General features: G+C 45.8%; 1 protein-coding gene across 2 annotated transcripts; it reads left to right on the plus strand.

The window, feature by feature from the left end:
- The first annotated feature begins 275 nt into the window (after positions 1 to 275).
- On the plus strand, positions 276 to 17,016 carry LOC113431111 (mitochondrial ubiquitin ligase activator of nfkb 1-A-like). Of its 2 annotated transcripts, XM_087965517.1 has the most exons (7): positions 327 to 415; positions 2,133 to 2,185; positions 4,798 to 4,908; positions 5,969 to 6,096; positions 7,494 to 7,581; positions 11,943 to 12,063; positions 13,547 to 17,016. In XM_087965517.1, exons 4-7 carry the CDS (start codon positions 5,980 to 5,982, stop codon positions 14,259 to 14,261), a joined length of 1,041 nt encoding a protein of 346 aa, XP_087821643.1. In that variant the 5' UTR covers positions 327 to 415; positions 2,133 to 2,185; positions 4,798 to 4,908; positions 5,969 to 5,979; the 3' UTR covers positions 14,262 to 17,016. The 2 variants fall into 2 exon arrangements, with proteins under 2 accessions (XP_087821644.1, XP_087821643.1); XM_087965518.1 differs by lacking the exon at positions 2,133 to 2,185 and having other exon boundaries at positions 276 to 415.
- Positions 17,017 to 17,490: the final 474 nt, after the last annotated feature.

The following is a 17,490-nucleotide window of genomic DNA, read 5'->3' on the forward strand; positions in this document are numbered from 1 at the left end:
TTTGAGCGACAGCCTACGCGGCGCTCTCAATATCCGGAGATTAAAAGAACGGGGCCCCGGGGCCTGATGGGATTCGTAGTTCTCTTACGTTTATGCCCCCCCTGCAGTGAATCGCGAGACTGAGACGTAGATTCTCGCAAAAAAAAAAAGAACTTAGAAAAAGTCATCGCAAAAGAACGATGAAAGGCATGCCGGGAGTTGTGGTTTTCAAAGCGAGAAGGCATAGAGAAGCGAAAGCCGGCTTAACGGGCTCTAGGAACTTCGTTTCCCATGCGCCTTCGCGTCACGTTAAAGCGGTCGACCATGCTCCGGTACTGCTGTTTGGTTCGAAAGTGAAACGGGAACCAAGCTTCGGATCGTGAATCACCCCCCTCCGGTTTTTTTGCCAGGAGACGTTGAGCCTTGCAGTAGCCTGGTAAGTAAAGCATCCCGCCACTGGAAATGTTTAAAACAAAGGTGCCTCTGAGCATGTGCATAGGGTGTTACAGATGGCTCATCAGAGGGGCCAGGCAGACACGGGGAGAAAAGACTTGTTTCCTCCAACTTTTAATTGCTCCTTGAACTTTAAATAAACTTCCTTCGCTGGCGTTATTGTGTTTATTTTTCTTTCCCTGTATTGTTGTTCTGAGCTGCCTTCTGTTTTTTTCTCAGCAGGAAGGTCAAATGTAAAAGTAAATGTATATTGCAGGAAATGTCATAGTAAATGTATATTGCAGGAAATTTACCAGTAAATTTACATTGCAGAAAATGTTATAGTAAATGTATATTGCAGAAAATTAAGGACTTTTCCTTTTTCTTTAAATTTTTTATTAAGGTTTTACAGTTTTAAAAACAAATCATATTTACAATTTTTGCAGTAAGTTGTGGCATCGGCTTTTTCATATTCATTTACACACACGTGCACACGCACACACACATACATCAATTACATTTACATTTTGCATTGTTTTTTGTTCCTGTTATCTAACCAAACATACCATTTCTCCCAGACCATATAGTATTTTTTTTCTTCCTTCTCCTGCAATTCCATTGTAAGTTTATTCATTTCCTCACAATCCATATTTTTTTTTATTAACATATTATCTGTGGGACTACTCTCTGATTGATTTACAGTTTTGAGCATACCTCATTCTAGCTGCTATCAATATGTGTATTATATATTTTCTTTTCTTGTAATCACCTCTAATTAGCTCCTAATAGGAACATTTCAGTCTTAAGTTCTGTTTTTTAGGACTTTTCCTAACAGTTGTGACCCAGCTGTGGTATTTGGCCAGAGACCCATTTCAGGGTACACATTTGCGGGGTTCAAATCCAGTAAAGCATCCATATACTCAAGATGGCTTTTATTCAGGTTATTTTATATCCCAATTAATGAAACTTCTTCGAACAATTGTTTTTAGTTCATCATCTTGTGCACTCACGCCATGCCCTTTCGAATAAAAGCATTATATCTGTGTGCTTGGTAAATTTAAGATGGGTGGCAAGCTTCGTAAATTTAGGATGGGTGGCCTTCAACTCCCAGAATTCCCCAGCCAGCAATAAGGGAACCTGGGTGGCGGGGGAATTCTAGGAGTTGAAGTCCACCCATCTTAAACTTTCCAAGTTTAAGAAACTGCTTACATCACTGCAGAGGACTGTGGTAATCTAAAAATATTTTGCAAAAGACAGCCAAAAAAAGCCTTGAAAGGCAAAAGGAAACAAAACTCAGAATTCAGAGGTCTTTTCTCCCCAAAAAAAAAAAAAAAAGCTGGAAGTCAGCTGGGAGGAATTACAAGCCAAGTGCTGGGAAGAAAGTGAGAAATGAAAGTTTGCAGAATATGGGAAGTCCCTTGAAAACTATTATCCAGAAGTAGAATAATATTCAAGAAATAAGAAGAAATTAAGATGAGATTGGACAAGCCCTTGTCTGAAATGGTATATATAGTCTCCTACTTGAGCAGGGGGTTGGACTAGAAGACCTCCAAGGCCCCTTTTCCAGCTCTATTCTGAATGGAAAAATACCTTTCGAATGCATTGTACTGTTGAAAGGCTGTCAAAATGCCTTTCTTCTGAGGATTCGATTTTCCCGCTGGGAGAGCTCCGGCACAAGGATATGGACAACTGCTTGAAAGCTGGATCTTTTTATTTTTCAGGAAGGCGAGAGATAGCGAGAAGTCTGCGTTCCTGGGCTAGCTACCTTCGTATGGTAAGTCCCTGATTTTTATACCCTTTTCTCCTTTTGTGTGTGAGTGCTTGCGTTTATATTTCTTAATGTTTTAAATCCTGTCAGGGGTTGTCTTTATTTCCGCCGGAGGGTAAACTCCATGGGGTGTGGAAGGCAAACTTTGCAGGGCAGTTTGATTGTATTATCGGTTTCGTCCTAATCTCTTTTAGCTTAATGGTTTCTTATATTTGTTTTGTGGCAATCTCCTGTCTGTCTCCTTTGTAATATATTTTGTGTTTGTAAGGTTTTTCTTTTCTTGTTTCCCTAGTTTTCTTAATTATTTGGGCTTTTGTCTAAGGGGCTTCTTTAATACCTTTTATTTGACTCCTTTTCCTATGCAAGTTTGTTTTATGGCTGGCCTGATGTTCCCTTTGGGCTTTTCCTGCTTGGGTGACACCACTGTCCTCATGAAGTTCCCTTTCCACAGTACAAACAGATATAATATTTTAGTCCCTCAGTCTCCAGTTTAGCTTGTTAAATGGAAACTAGATGGAAAATGAAGGTTTCTTTTAATATTATTATTATAACAATATATATTATATAAGGTTCAGCAAACATGAGTGATCCAAAAAAAATGGCCTTAAGACTTTCTGCTCCTCAAGAGAACATTTTACTCATGAAACAAACACAGAGCGGTAATCTACAAGTAGTCCTCGACTTACGACCACAATTGAGCCCAAAATTTCTGTTGTTGACTTGGTTAAGGGAGTTTTTGCCTAATGGATGCTTTTTTTCTGTCATGGTTGTTAAATGAATTGCTGCAGTTTTTAAAAATTAGTAACATGGGTTATTCAGTGAATCTGGCTTCCCCGCTGACTTTGCTTGTCCGAAGGTGGCAAAAACTGATCTCCAACCGTCATAAATAGGAATCCATTGCCAAGCATTCAAACTTTGAATCACGTGATCATGGGGGATGCTGCAGCGGTCATAAGTGTGAAAAAAAACCTGTCATGTCACTTTTTTCGGTGCCATCAAACCGTCACTAAACAAGTTGCTGATTTGTTTCCGGGTGCAATTCAAGGTGCTGGTTGTCACCTTTAAAGCCCTTCATGGCTTGGGACCGGGTTATCTGAGTGTTGTGGTTGACCGGCAGCAGGTGCGGACGGCTGAGGAGAGCGAGGACTCAGATGAGGGGCCCGGACCATTGGGGAGTGGACTGCTGCCTTCAGAGATTGTGGGGGGTGGCAGCAGTGATGAGGAGGTTCCCGAGGAGCCTGTGCCAAGTGCGCGTGTGCGCAGGATTGCTCGTAGGAAAGAGCAGCTACAACAGCATGGGCGACTCGGGAGTAAGGCTGCAAGGTAATGGCCTCTCTCTCAAGAAGATAAAAGCCAGCTGTGAAACTAACTAACCTTCTTTGCAGAAGGCAAAGACGTTTTGAAACTCCAGCCTTGTGGACATTCCAGTATCCTGAGTTTGTATTTGAACATTTGTGTCTTGCAAATTATTTCTTGTCTGTTAACTTTTGGCAAGCCTCGCACAATTTGGCGAAGCTTGTACTTATCAAAGCTAATTATTTTGGAAAAGCATTACAAGGTTTTTGTTCCTTTTGGATTGCGTTTGATTTGTTGGAAAAGGGTGTGGGTCAGAACACTGAGGGACCATCTCTTGCCGGTCACATCTGCCCGACCCATTAGAGCAGGGAGGCAGGGAATGTTGTGGGTCCCACGCCTGAGGGAGATACACCTGGTGGGACCCAGAAGAAGGGCCTTCTCCTTGGTGGCTCCTTCACTCTGGAACATCATTCCCCTGGAGATTAGAGTGGCCCCCTCTCTAATACTATTCCAAAAGGCACTGAAGACCTGGTTTTGCCAGCGGGCCTGGGAAACCTAGAGTGGGGTGGAGCCCATCAAATGGCTAGTGTGATCTGCTGTCGTCGGGGGCAGGGGGGGGGAGTTGGTTTCCCCCCCCCCCAAATTTTGTTCTATTGTACTTTACTAATTTATTTCATTCTTTTAGTTAGTTTTTATTGTTTGTTATTATTTTTTATTTTTTTGTTTTAAATATGGTTTTACATTGTGTTAGCTGCCTCGAGTCGCCATGGGTGAATAGGCAGTAATATAAATTAAATAAATAAATACCCTGTTTCTCCAACAATACGGCCTCCTCCAATAGGAAGTCCCAGCATGTTTTATAGGCATGAAATGAAATTAAGCCCCTCCCCCCCAAATTAAGGCCTATATTAAAACATGCGAAATGAGGGGGAATGGTGGGGGGGCTTGCCGTTAGGAAGTACTTTTGTTGCACGCCCGGATATGGTGCTGCCTGCGTTGACCCCGATACGAAGTGCCCCACCAACACCGAGGTCAACCTCCAAGCCGTCGCTGCCCGCCCGCCTGAAGATGCAAGGGGGGGGGGGAAATTAAGTCATCCCCAAAAAGACGGCCTAGCCATTTTTTCAGGGCTCAAAAAAAAAAGAAAGACCCGGCCTTATTATATGGGAAACACGGTAAATAAATAAACAGAATGGTGGTAAGTCAAGAGCAACCCTACCTGTTGTAGGGTTTATCTAGTTAATATTCTGAGTTGTTTTTAGAGCTTGATAATATCGGATTTGCTGTTTCAACAGGCTAACCTTCTTATGCTTTCTTTAAAGGTCTTTAGTTGGGAAGAGGAGAGGACACACCAAATAAAACAGACTCCAGGCAAAACTTTGAGCCTTATGGGAAGATCAATCTGGGCCTACCTTCCTCTTTGCTAACACCCGGTATGCTAAAGTTTTGGTTCTCCATCTTCCTTTCTTGTTTTGTTTTGGCAGAGGGGCCATCTTTCAGAATACAGGTAATCCTTGGCTTACGGCCAAAACTGAGCCCAAAATTTCCATTGCTAAGTGAAACATTGGTTAAGTGAATTTTGCCCCCATTTTATGAGACGTTAATGTAGACCGCTACACTTATTATTATTAAGTTAGTAACATGGATGTTAAGTGAATCTGCCTTTTTCCACTGAAGGTCGCAAAAGGGGATCACAGGACCCCGGGACTCTGCAACTGTCATAAATATAAGTCAGTTGCCAAGCGTCTGAATTTTGTTCAGGTGACCTGCAGTGGTCGTAAGTGTGAAAAATGGTCGCAAGTCCCTTTTTTCAGTGACGTAACTTGGAACAGTCTCTAAATGAATTGTTATAAGTCAAGGACTACCTGCAAGCACAGCTTGTGTGGTGATTCTTCCTTGCCTGACGTTGGTCGTCAAACATCTTGGTGGATTGTGAGGTGTCTTGCCATTCCTGGCATTCCTGACATATGAAGAACAGTTGCAGGAACTGGGTATGTCTAGTCTAGTGAAGAGAAGGACTGGGGGAGACATGATAGCAGTCTTCCAATATCTCAGGGGCTGCCACAAGGAAGAGGGAGTCAAGCTATTCTCCAAAGCACCTGAGGGCAGGACAAGAAGCTATGGGTGGAAACTAATCAAGGAGAGAAGCAACCTAGAACTAAGGAAGAATTTCCTGACAGTCAGAACAATTAACCAGTGAAACAACTTGCCTCCAGAAGTTGTGAATGCTCCAACACTGGAAGTTTTTATGTTGGATAACCACTTGTCTGAAGTGGTGTAGTAGGATTTCCTGCCTAGGCAGGTGGTTGGACTAGAAGACCTCCAAGATCCCTTCCAACTATTCTATTCTATTCTACTCTACTCTATTCTACTCTACTCTACTCTACTCTATTCTATTCTATTCCATTCCATTCCATTCCATTCCCTATTCTACTCTACTCTACTCTACTCTGTCTGATAGCTGAATTCTTGTTTTTTTTGTTTTTCTTCCAGCCTCAGCTTCGATGGATACTTTTCCCTTTACGATAGGAGAAGCCATCTGTTTGGGGTCGAGCTTGGCCTTCTCGAGCCTCTTTTATTACCTGCACAGGAAGAAGGCCAAGGTGGTGTCCAAAATCCAGGTGTGACATTTATGTATTGTTCTAGTTAAAGCCGTGTTTTTCAAACTTGGCAGTCTTAAGAGCTGTGGGCTCCAGCGCCCAGAAGTCCCCAGCCAGTATGCTGAAAGTTGAAGCCCACCTGTCTAAGGGGTTGCCAAGTTTGGAAAATATTGTTCTAAAGGATTTTATAATGTGTTTATTGATTTATTTAAAGAATTGTTCTTAAGCATTGCAACTTCAGCCAGATGCCATAAGCAAAGCCCTCAAAACAATATAAAAATCCCACTTAAGATCCATCCAGGTATTGTATAATTGTCTTTCCCTTGCTCTTGAGAAAGCAAGAATGGTATTTATAATATATTTATATTTCACAGCCTTTTAATTGTTGCTCTGATAAAAAGTATAACGTTTTGTAACATCAGCGTTATCTTGCATCCATAAGTTGGATTCTGGTATGCTAAGCTATTATGGTTGTTCAGCCATAGTTATGAAATCCCACCGGTGTAAACGTTTTTAAGCCAAAAATCAGTATTATTACTGAGCACAATGGAAGAATACAGCTGCACACACTCTTCTTGCTATGTCTTTGGATGGGAGAGGGAATTTATTTATTTATTTATTAGATTTTTATCCCAGCTTTATTACCTTATAAGTAACTCAAGGTGGCAAACATAAATAATAAATAACATTCCTTCCTTGCCTGTTCTCTCCACAAGAACAACTTTTTGAGGTGGGTTGGGCTGAGGGAGAATGACTAGGCCCCATGTCACCCAGCCAGCTTTCATATCTGAGGCAGGACTAAAACTCATAGCCTCCTGGTGATTGGCTCAAACTTATCCATTTGGTTTTCATGCCTAAGGCAGGACTAGAACTCACTCTCTCCTGGTGATTGGCCCAATATCACTAGCCAACTTTCATGCCTAAGTGGGGACTAGAAGTCACAGTCTCCTGGTGATTGGCTGAAAGTCCACCTAGCCAGTTTAGCTGCCTAAGGCAGGACTAGAACTGATAGTCTCCTGGTGATTGGCCCCAAGTTACCCAGATACCTTTCATGCCTCAGAAAGATCTAGAATTCACTGCCTCCTGGGTTTCTAAGCCAGCACTCTAACCACTTCACCAGAGTAGCTCTCGGTCCTCATTACTTGAGCTGGATTATTCTTAATTCAGAACAGGCAAAATGAAACAGCTTCATGCAATGAGCAATTCTAGTCATTCGCCCATGACTGTGTCAGTTGCTAAACAAATGGGTGTTTCATCTGATGTACAGTCCAGTGCTTACGTTCATATAAGACAGTGATTTGTGAGTTTCCTTGGTAAATATGTGAATAAGCAAGTGTTTGAGATTCCAAGTCACCTTGATTCTATACAGGTTCTGGTACTGCCTCTTTTATTTATATTTCCCTCTCATGTTCTTGCAGGGGGCTCCAAAGCTCCAGGTCGGTTCAAATCTTCCCAGCATTCTGTCTGCCGCAGGTAGCGACTGCCTCCCCTATGTGGTCATTGAAGGTAAGAAATTCAGCAAACAGGATCACCAAGATTTGAACAGGGAAAATTCATCATGCCAATTTCTCAGTCCCTTCCTTTTCCATTTATCATTGTGAATCTGGCACCAGTTATCCTTCCTAAATGCCTGCCAAGGAATGAACAAGAATCTGCAATGGGAAAATACCATTCATTGTTAAAATAGCTCATTGTTCTGTTGCGATTCAGAGCTGCCTTCTTCGAGACAGGCAAACTTGCAACTGAAAAGAAAGCCATCAGCTTACTATATACCTGCCCTGAAGTGGAATGCTTTTCCCCCTTCCTCTCTTGTCTCTGTTTCATTTTTGGTTTCAGAGTTATTAGAATTTAAAATGTAGGTAGCTTGGGCATGGTAAAAGATGAACAGTAAAGGCGTTTGGAGAGAACTTGTCAAGATCTTCAAAAGGAAGCCATGACTTTTGTAGAACTTGGTGGCGAGCGCTTGACTTCTTCCTTAACTACAGGTAATTGTCAACCCTGAAGCTGACCGGGCTGAAGCCATCTTGGAGCTTGAGTGTTGCTACACTGGAGCGAAGGATAGGAAGGGGAGCGGGATTAGAAATAGCTGGGCTTGTGTAGTCAAAATAAAATACTTTCTCGTAACTTTCTTCTGGGAACCAAGGACTGTCAGTGTTCTAGCAACCCTCCACTCCAACCAATAACTCTGAGGCAGGCATCTTCTCAAAGAGTTCTTTTTATTTGGATAGTAAACCGGCACAATTGGGGAATCCCGAATCTGAAAGTTCCGGGCTTCCTCGCAATAAGTAAAAACTACAAATCCGTCCCCTGCACCCATCATCACATCACATGCCCCAATCACCATCCGTCCCAACTTAAGACTTCCCCTCACCCAGGTGCAAAAATAACATGACCTTGACTTAGAAAAAAAAGAATATTATTATGTCTAACTACATAAACTCCAAGAAATTCCCCCCTCTCACTTTCCCAGGCTCAAAATGTGGCAGTGTGGGAGCATCTGGTCTCAAGATGGCTTCCAAAGCTGACAGACATTCTCGGACCTGGCCAAGAGGAGGAGGAGGAGTGATGTCTGTTGAGGTAATTCCCCGTTAGGAGAATGAGCGCATACAGGGAGACGTATTTGAGAGTAGTGTTTGAATAATACACACACAGTACACAGATACACTGTACAGTAAATGTAGGTTTTTACTTCCAGAAAGGTTTAAGCAAAGTCCAGAATAGGCAGTCCAAAAGTCATTCACAAGTAAATCAGTCAGTTTTTAAATCCAGGGATAATTCAAATATCAAAGTCCACTGTGAAAAAACAGTTCAGTATCAGACTTACATTAAATCCAGAAATAGCAGTCAGTTAGGAAAAATGGAGCAACGGCAATACTTTCCAACAGAAGGAAACAGAGACGGAGACACACTCTCTTCTGAGATTAAGACTAAAACTAAAACAACCCAGGTTTCTGGCTCCATCTTATGGCCGTTTGAGTAACCACACCCAATTGCAGTTTTTAGCATGCTCTTAAAGAGACAGAATTAATATGTTTATCCTGGTTTATATATTTCTAACCCAAATACCTGTTAGGTGACTCATATTCCTAACAATGTCACCAGACCAGCAGGCACTGCAGTGATTGACTGCCGTGTGACTGATTGTTTGGGGTTGAGGGAGAAACTTTTACTTTTATTTAGGTGAAAACCAAGGGGCCCTTCAGAGTCGGTTTTCACCAGCTCTGTGCCAATATGATATTCCCAATAAAGCTGTTCCTTGAGGAATTCACCTGCCTCAGAGTTTTGCTTGCAGTGGATTTATTACTTGGGACCCTGACAGTAATCCTCAACTTATGACCACAATTGGCACCTGGATTTCTGTTGCTTAGCAAGTGGTTGTTAAGTGAGTTGTGCCTGATTTTACGACCCTTTTGCCATGGCTGTTAAGTGAATTGCTGCAATTCTGTGAGTCATAACGATCCTTAAACAAATCTGGCTTTCCGCGTTGACTTCGCTTGTCGGAAGCCAGCTGGGAAAATCTGGGAAGGTCATGTGACCCCTGGATGCTGCAATCATTGTTAATACATACCGATTGCTAAGCACCCAAATTTTGATCACATGACTGTGGGGTCCTATAATGGTTGTAAATGCAAGGACCGGTTATAAGTGTCCTTACAACTTCAAACAGTCACTAAATGAATGTCTGTAAGTCAAGGATTTACATAGAATAGAATGGAATGGAATGGAATGGAATAGAATAGAATAGAATAGAATAGAATAGAATAGAATAGAATAGAATAGAATAGAAGAATTGGAAGGGACCTTGGAGGTCTTCTAGTCCAGGGGTCACCAACCTTCTGGACCTCAGGGACCACCAAACTCATAATTTTAAATCCCGCGGACCAGAGACTCTGGGAAAATCCCCCCAAAAGTCTAATCTCCATAGACGATGAAGGTGAAGGGTCATTTCCCAAACTTGTGGGCTTGGTTTCCAAACGTTTCATTACCACGCTAGGTAACGTTTTCAGCAGAGTTTAGGGGGAATGTCAGTGTTTTCCTGCTCCTAAGGGCTTCAGGTGTGGGTGTATAAAGTGAGGGTCTTGTGATGAGTCAGGTGTGAGTCATCAGTGAAAGTCTAGTGATGGGTCTTGTGACGAGATTACATCATGTCAGGGACATTGGGAGGTGAACTAGTTGGAGGGGGCTTTTGTGAGTTGGTTGGGGACCAGTGCTGTCTCTGGTTTGACTGTGGATTTGGATTCAGAGGGGTTCGTAGGCTGGTTGTGGGTCAGTGTATCCAGTGATGGGATTGCTTGTGGGGTGCCAGGCTTTGAGGAACTCACGAGCATGGTGGGCGAGAGCATGGCCAATGGCTTTTGTGTTGCTCCAATCAAACTGGCGCCGTTTTGGTGTTGATAGAGATGAAGGATTTGGGATCGTGGCGCCTTGATGGTCATCCGGTCTTGGTGGATCCTGATGTCAACTTAAAAATACTTCTCTGGTCTTTTAGATTGCCACCAGAAAGGGAGTTGTCAGCCTTCAAGATATCTTCTACATCTTTTCTACGGCTATGCATCTTTCTCACTGCTCTCCATCTTTCGGCTGTCATTAGTAAGGGGGGAATTGGAGGGAAGAAAGCTGGAGGTGTTACATTCCTGTGCTGTAAAGGAGAAGGAGGAGGGAGTATAAATTCCTGTTCTTAAGTTTCTATTTCCTTGCCTAGCTTTTTCTTTCCTTTGCGCAGCAAAAATATGTCAAGGTCCACGGACAGAGGCCTCATCACTACCTGAAGATGCCCACATGATCATATTCAGAACTTTTAATTGGAAGAGTCTTTTGGACTTTGGGGGTGGGAACAATTCCATCCCTTTGTATATGTGATCTGCGCGCCAAATTCTTTAGATTCAGAATTCTACCTGTAGCTTCCACTTTGAATTTCAGTAAAAGAAAAAAACTTTGCTCTAATCATTGGAGTCTGAGTATTTCTTTCTTGAATTTTGAATGGAGCACAGACTGACAGGAGTGGGAACGTAGTAGTGCATTCCTTAAATGCTTTCATAGATAATGGCTAGGCGGCCGAAGCTTCTGGCACGCAAGATTATTACTGGAGAGCGTGATTGATGGCTCTTGGCTATGGATGTGTCCCATTGGAGAATATACATCCAGGGGGTGGTAGAAGACCAGAGTCAAGGGTGAAATGAATGGCGTGTCTCAGAGTCAGCTTCACCCAGGTAGCACCAGCATGTTCACTCCTAATAAAACTTTTTTAAACTCAGAGATGCAGCAAGAGACTCATGATTTAAATCAGTGGCCCCCAACCTTTTTTGTGCCACGGCCCGGTACCGGCATCACAAAATGATCCATGGCCCGGTACCGGCATCAGCACGCATGACAAGGCAAGGCGAGCCGAGCAACCGGCCAGCCAGCCGTCCCCCGCTTCTCCCCGCCACCTTCAACTCCTCCTTTATACCTTTGTCGGTCTTCGCTTCAGGGACGGCTTCGGGACGGTTGCTTGGCTCGCCTTGCCTTGGGTGCTGAAAGAATCCTCGCGCCTTAGTTTCGTTCGAAGCCGCCCCCCCCTTCAATGAAACTAAGGCGCGAGGATTCCTTCAGGACCCAAACGCCGCTTTCCAACTGGAAAAGCTCACCCGGAAGCACTTTCTCATCAAAACAAGATGGCGGCGCCCAGCAAACCGGTGGCCCGGTAGAAAACGTTCCATGGACCGGTACCGGTCCGGGGCCCGGTGGTTGGGGACCCCTGATTTAAATGGGGGTGGATGTCGGAGCCCTGATCCCTGGTTTCACCCTCCCTGGGGGCCATTTTTAGCCTACTTAGGGGCCTTTCTGGACTTGCCCGTTGCAACCGTTTTGCATGCCTGTCATTTCAGGAGTGGTCCAACCAGTCGAAGCTGCCCTCACCAGCCCGTACCACAAGGAGCTGCAGGGAGTCATTGAGAGACTGATCCTGAAGGAGCATCGCTTGATCTGGAACAGCCTGGCCCGAAGCTGGTGAGAGTGGAGAAGATGGAGGAGGGCTGGGGAAGTAGGCAGTATCCTCGGTGGTTCACGTTTATTTGCTCAAGAGTAGACAAGATGGCGGCTTCTTTCAATGCCCAGAAGACACAGGTGTAGCCTTTGCTGTCCAGGTTTCTGTGTTCTGGGATAATTCTGACCTGGTTAAGGTTTCTTAGATCATGTCATCCTAAAGCTGAGTGTAAACGTGAGTACCTGCAGGTCTAGGAGCTCGGGCAGCCATCGATCTGATTTCAAAGATCAACATAAGCTTCAATAGATGGTTGGATATAATAAAACAGGGGTGGGGGAACTATGCCCCCTTTAGGATTTGGTGACTTCAGCTCCCAGAATTCTGGGAGTTGAAGTCCATGAGGCCTAAAGGGGCCACAGTTCTCCACTTCTATATTAGAACGATCTAAAGGGAGAAAGTAAAGAACAAGGGACAGATCCATTTGATGTTCATTCTGCAAAAGAGGATCAGTAAGTCTTCAAAACAAAAAAAAAAATTGCCTTCTGTCAAGGAATGAGAGAGCCAGTTCGGTGTAGTGGTTAGTGCATCAGGCTAGAAAGCTGAACACTGAGTTCTAATCCTGCCTTAGGCATGCAAGCCAGCTGGGTGATTTGGGCCAAATACCAGGAGACTGTGAGTTCTAGTCCTGCCTTAGGGGCATGAAAGCCAGCTGGGTGATTTGGGGTAAAATACCAAGAGGCTGTGAGTTCTAGTCCTGTTTTAGGGGCATGCAAGCCAGCTGGGTGATTTGGGCCAAATACCAGGAGACTGTGAGTTCTAGTCTTGCCTTAGGCATGAAAGCCAGCTGGGTGATTTGGGCCAAATACCAGGAGACTATGAGTTCTAGTCCTGCCTTAGGGGCATACATGCCAGCTGGGTGATTTGGGGTGAAATACCAAGAGGCTGTGAGTTCTAGTCCTGTTTTAGAGGCATGAAAGCCGTCTGGGTGACTTTTGGCCCGTTGCTCGGAGGCGGTGAGTTCTAGTTCCATCGTAGGCCTGAAAACTGGCAGGTCGACTGTGAGCCACTCCCTCTCTCAGCCCAACCCACCTCACAGAATTTGTGTGGGGTAAATAGGAAGGAGGAGTATTAGGCATATACGCCGCCTTCAGTTACTTATAAAAATGTTCAGGGTGAGAGGTGAGTAAACAAGTAAGCTACATGAAAACATGGAGTCTTGGTCTGCTGTGCGTAATGCCTTCCCCTAAGTCAGGGGTCTCCAACCTTGGCTACTTTAAGCCTGGAGGACTTCAACTCCCAGAATTCCCCAGCCAGCTTTGCTGGCTGGGGAATTCTGGGAGTTGAAGTCCTCCAGGCTTAAAGTTGCCAGGTTGAGACCCCTGCCCTAAGTGGTTTTCAGCCCTGTGCTCCTGTTGTGGCTGTCTCCGGCCGAGGTCAATCTGGGCCTCCGTAGATCAGTAGACCCTCACTGGGGCTTTGCCCTCCATTGCTTTCCTGTCATTGCAGGGCAGACAGTGAGAGGGTGGTGCTGGAGCAGCTGCACACCGTCCCCTTCGTCCTCACTTCCTCCACCGACAAAGCGGCGGGGCCGGTAAGCGTGGAATTGCCTCTCCAGGCGGACAACCTGCCCCTGGAGACTGTCTACGAACGCTTCCAGCAGACCTCCCATGGCTTCAAGGACCTCCTCAGCCACTACCTGAGTGGGGAGAAGCCCAAGGGCTTCCTGGAGACGGAAGAGATGCTTTTGGTAGGCAGCAGCCTGACCGGCATTGGCGAGCTGGCCCAGCGCCCGGATGGTACCCTCTGCCTGCAGCCCCCTTCGAACGGAGCCGGCTATTTCCTGTGCCTGGAGGACTGGCAGACCCTGCTGTCCAGCCTGCAGTCAGCCAGCAGCTTCTGGAAATGGACGGCTTTGGTGTGCGGCCTCGCGGCTGCGGCGGTTGTCCTGCGGGCCCTTCGTCGAGCCCACCGGAACCGCCGGCTGAATCGGGAGCGGGAGGCCCAACGGCAGGAATTTGAAGACTACCTGCGGAATCACAACCAGGACGAAGAGCTACCCGCCAACGCCTGCGTGGTGTGCTTGGCCAATCCCCGCGAGTGCGTCTTGCTGCCCTGTGGCCACATCTGCTTGTGCTTCCACTGTTTCCAGGCCTTGCCCACCCCTTCCTGTCCCATCTGCCGGGGCCCCATAGACCGTGTGGTTCCCCTCTATCAGGCCTAGGGAGGAGGTTTGCCTCCTACGTAGTCAGCTGCCCCCAGGGCAGTGATGGCTAACCTTTTTGTCGTCGCGTGCCAAGAGGGCGTGCCGAAAGGTGGCGTGCACGAGCGTGCCTGCACCAGGGGTGGGATTCAATCGGTGTTACAACCAGTTCAGTGAGAGCGCGTTTTGCTGTGCGGGTGCGCAGCGTTCGAAAAGCCTCTTTTTTTCCTGCTTTTTCAACCTCAGCCGTGCTGCACAAAGCAGCTGAGGTTGAAAAAGCAGGAAATAAAGGACAGCCACAACCCTGGGAGGGCAGGTGGGCCAAACAGCAGCAGACACAGAACCAGTTTGGTGTCAGCTGCTCTTCAGAGCTACCGGTTCTATAGAACCAGGCCGAACCAGTAGCATCCCATCCCTGGCCTATACCTATAATGCAATGCGCATTTGGCCCCTCCCACGCGCCTTGCCCCCCTGTGCATGTGTGGTAGATACCTGACAATTGGCTGGCGGGCATGTGCACATACACAGTGGGTCAGTTCTGGGCGACAGCTCGTGCGCCGACAGAAATGGCTTTGCGTGCCACTTTCGGTATGCGTGCCATAGGTTCGCCATCACGGCCCTAGAGCAAGAAATTAGGACCTCCTTCACAGTGGTTATACTACAGCAGTGTCTCAAACTGGCGACGTTTAAGACGAGCGGACTTCAACTCCCAGAATTCCCCAGTCATCCAGGCTTGCTGGGGAATTCTGGGAGTTGAAGTCCACCCATCCTAAAGTTGCCAAGGTTGAGACACACTAGAAAAAACGAGCATCCCAATTGTGGATTGAAGGACATCCGATCTTCTGAGGCATGTGGTCTCGGGGGATCTCCCTCTGCACAAATTCTTGGTATTGGGAAGCATGTCCAGAGTTGATGTCTTAGCAAAGTCTGCCTCAAACACCCTTCCGGCTTTGCTGTGCTGGAAGAGACATTAAAGAGTCCTTCTGGTTGTTCTCTTGTGGTGTCGAGGCTGCAATCCTAAAATCTGGAGTGGGGCTGGGTTCTGGGACGTTGCAGTCCAAACAGATCTGGAGAGCAGAGTTGGGAAAGGCTGAATTCATCTATTGGGATGAATAGTTCCTAAGCTCCTAAAGTCCGCCTTGCTGGTTTCCAAACTTAAAGTAATAATCACTGTAAGAGGAGAGCAACTACCTAAATGATAGTAGCTGGGGATTTTTTTTTTAATTAGAGCTCAGGTATTAGTTGTCTATAAGCCACATCCGGCAGTCTTCACTTCAGGATTTGAACCGTTGAACGCCAGGGTTACAAGGACATAAATACCCATTGAATATATGGGCCGCATTTAGCTTCATCACCATATCTGGTCAAGTTCTGGACTATTTCAAATCTCCCGCTTTTGAATAGCCCCGGAGCTTCAGGTTTCCTGCCGATAGGAAGTTTAAGCTTCATATCAGCATGAAGTTGGCTGTGTGGAGGAGTTACCTACCTTAACTTAGAGCTTTTATTTCTCAACTTTAGCAACTTTTAAGATGTGTGGACCTCCAACTCCCAGGATTCCTCAGCCCTGCATAGCTGCCTCACATCTTAAAATGGCCACCTTAAGTCCACACACCTTAAAACACTGGAGAGGGAGTGGAGGTTTAATTGACGTGCAAACAGGCCTTTGCAGGAGCCGAGATTAGGGTTGAATCCAGCAAGCATATTTTATTCTGACCCAAACCTTGTTCCAAGGAAGCAAACACAAAACAGAGGTAACAGCAAAACCTTTGAATGATTCTTTACGAATTCCGTTCCTTCACGGTTAAAAGGCTGTGTCTAATTTGTCTCTGATAAGAACAAGCCTTGCCAAGGTTGTGCAAGGCTGCCAAGAACACTAGATAAAGTTGCCAAGAAATAGTTCAAACACAAAAGAGTCTCCAAACACAAACTAAGAGAGTCCGAACGTCCCACAAGGCTTGAGTGCAAAAACGTCTTTGCTTCCTGCAAAGAACTCTGGTTTCTCAGCTGGCTTTTATCTCTTAAGGGAGGGGTCATTACCTTGTAGCCTTACTCCAGAGTCGCCCGTGCTGCTGCAGTTGCTCTTTCCTTCGAGCAGCCCTACGCACACGTGCACTGGGCACAGGCTCCTCAGGGACCTCTTCATCACTGCTGCCAGCCCCCACAACCTCCAAAGGCAACACTTCACTCCCTGATGGTCCTGGCCCCATCCCTGCATCACACGCAGGCCCCTCACCTGAGTCCTCGCTCTCCGAGACTTCAGCCGTCCGTACCTGCTGCCGGTGAACCACAACATTTTAGTGAACAGACGTTTCTAGCCAATACTAGCTAACACAGACTGGAGGACTAAGCCCCTGAATGTTGCTGAAATCATGGACCTGTACCGAATGACAGATGGTGTTTTAATCATACAAAAATTATGATGGATGTTAATGACCAGTTCTGCGCTCCTTTTGGAGTTGCCAAGATCTTGCCTCTTGACATACAAGGCTTGGAGGTACAAGGCCGATCCCAGAGGGAGTAACCGCCAAAACAACTACCCTAGCCTATTCAGCAGATTGGCTTTCTTCAAAGAGGACTGCTTACCGACCCTAATTTTTTTTCTTATCAAGTTAGGGATGAGCAGCAGAAGCCGTCGTCATCCATGGCTTGAGCCCAGTCAAACGAATCGTTTTGCTTGGCGCGATCTTCTACAACAAACCAAGCGTTGGATGGTGTTTCACAGTCCTGCGCTCCGGGAATATAAAATCAAGAATGATTAAATCGGCAGGTCCATCAAGGCTGGTCTTTTGTCTCTTTTTAATCTGAATGCCGACGGAGTGGCGTTTCGAAGAGGGAAGGAGAGATGAAGAGGAGATTCGGAAGGGCTTCTTTTGGGGTCGCTGAAAATTAAAGTTCAAGTGAGGGTTGGAGGTGAAAGGGGCACCAGGTTGGTTCTCCCAAATGTGCCTGGAGATGTTTGTAGCTTTAGACTGGACTTCCGTTCGGTTGAAAGTCCAAGGTTCAAAGCAGGTGTGAATTAACTATAGAAAGGGTAGGATGAGGACACGGGTGGATCATGATTTTAACCAATGTAGTTTATTAGGTAAGGCAGCAGGCTAGAAATCAAGAGACAATATTCCATCCACACTTAGCACAAAACCACACTAGGTGACTTTGGGCCAATCGCCAAGAGACTATGAGTTCTAGTCCCGCCCCAGGCACAAAGCCAACTGGGTGACTTTGGGCCAATCACCAGAAGACTGTGAGTTCT

This window comes from Notechis scutatus, chromosome 4 (genome assembly GCF_049901735.1).
Source record: "Notechis scutatus isolate UNSWTSFEM ecotype Mainland chromosome 4, rNotScu1.2, whole genome shotgun sequence".
Lineage (NCBI taxonomy): Eukaryota > Metazoa > Chordata > Lepidosauria > Squamata > Elapidae > Notechis > Notechis scutatus.

What these genes read in the sequence shown, in the direction of transcription:
- LOC113431111 (XM_087965518.1), top strand. Translation starts at nt 5,980, where the DNA reads ATGGATACTTTTCCCTTTACGATAGGAGAAGCCATCTGTTTGGGGTCG. An exon ending in AGGTGGTGTCCAAAATCCAG is followed by an intron (nt 6,097 to 7,493) that starts GTGTGACATTTA and finishes ATGTTCTTGCAG; the next exon opens with GGGGCTCCAAAGCTCCAGGT. An exon ending in CCCCTATGTGGTCATTGAAG is followed by an intron (nt 7,582 to 11,942) that starts GTAAGAAATTCA and finishes CTGTCATTTCAG; the next exon opens with GAGTGGTCCAACCAGTCGAA.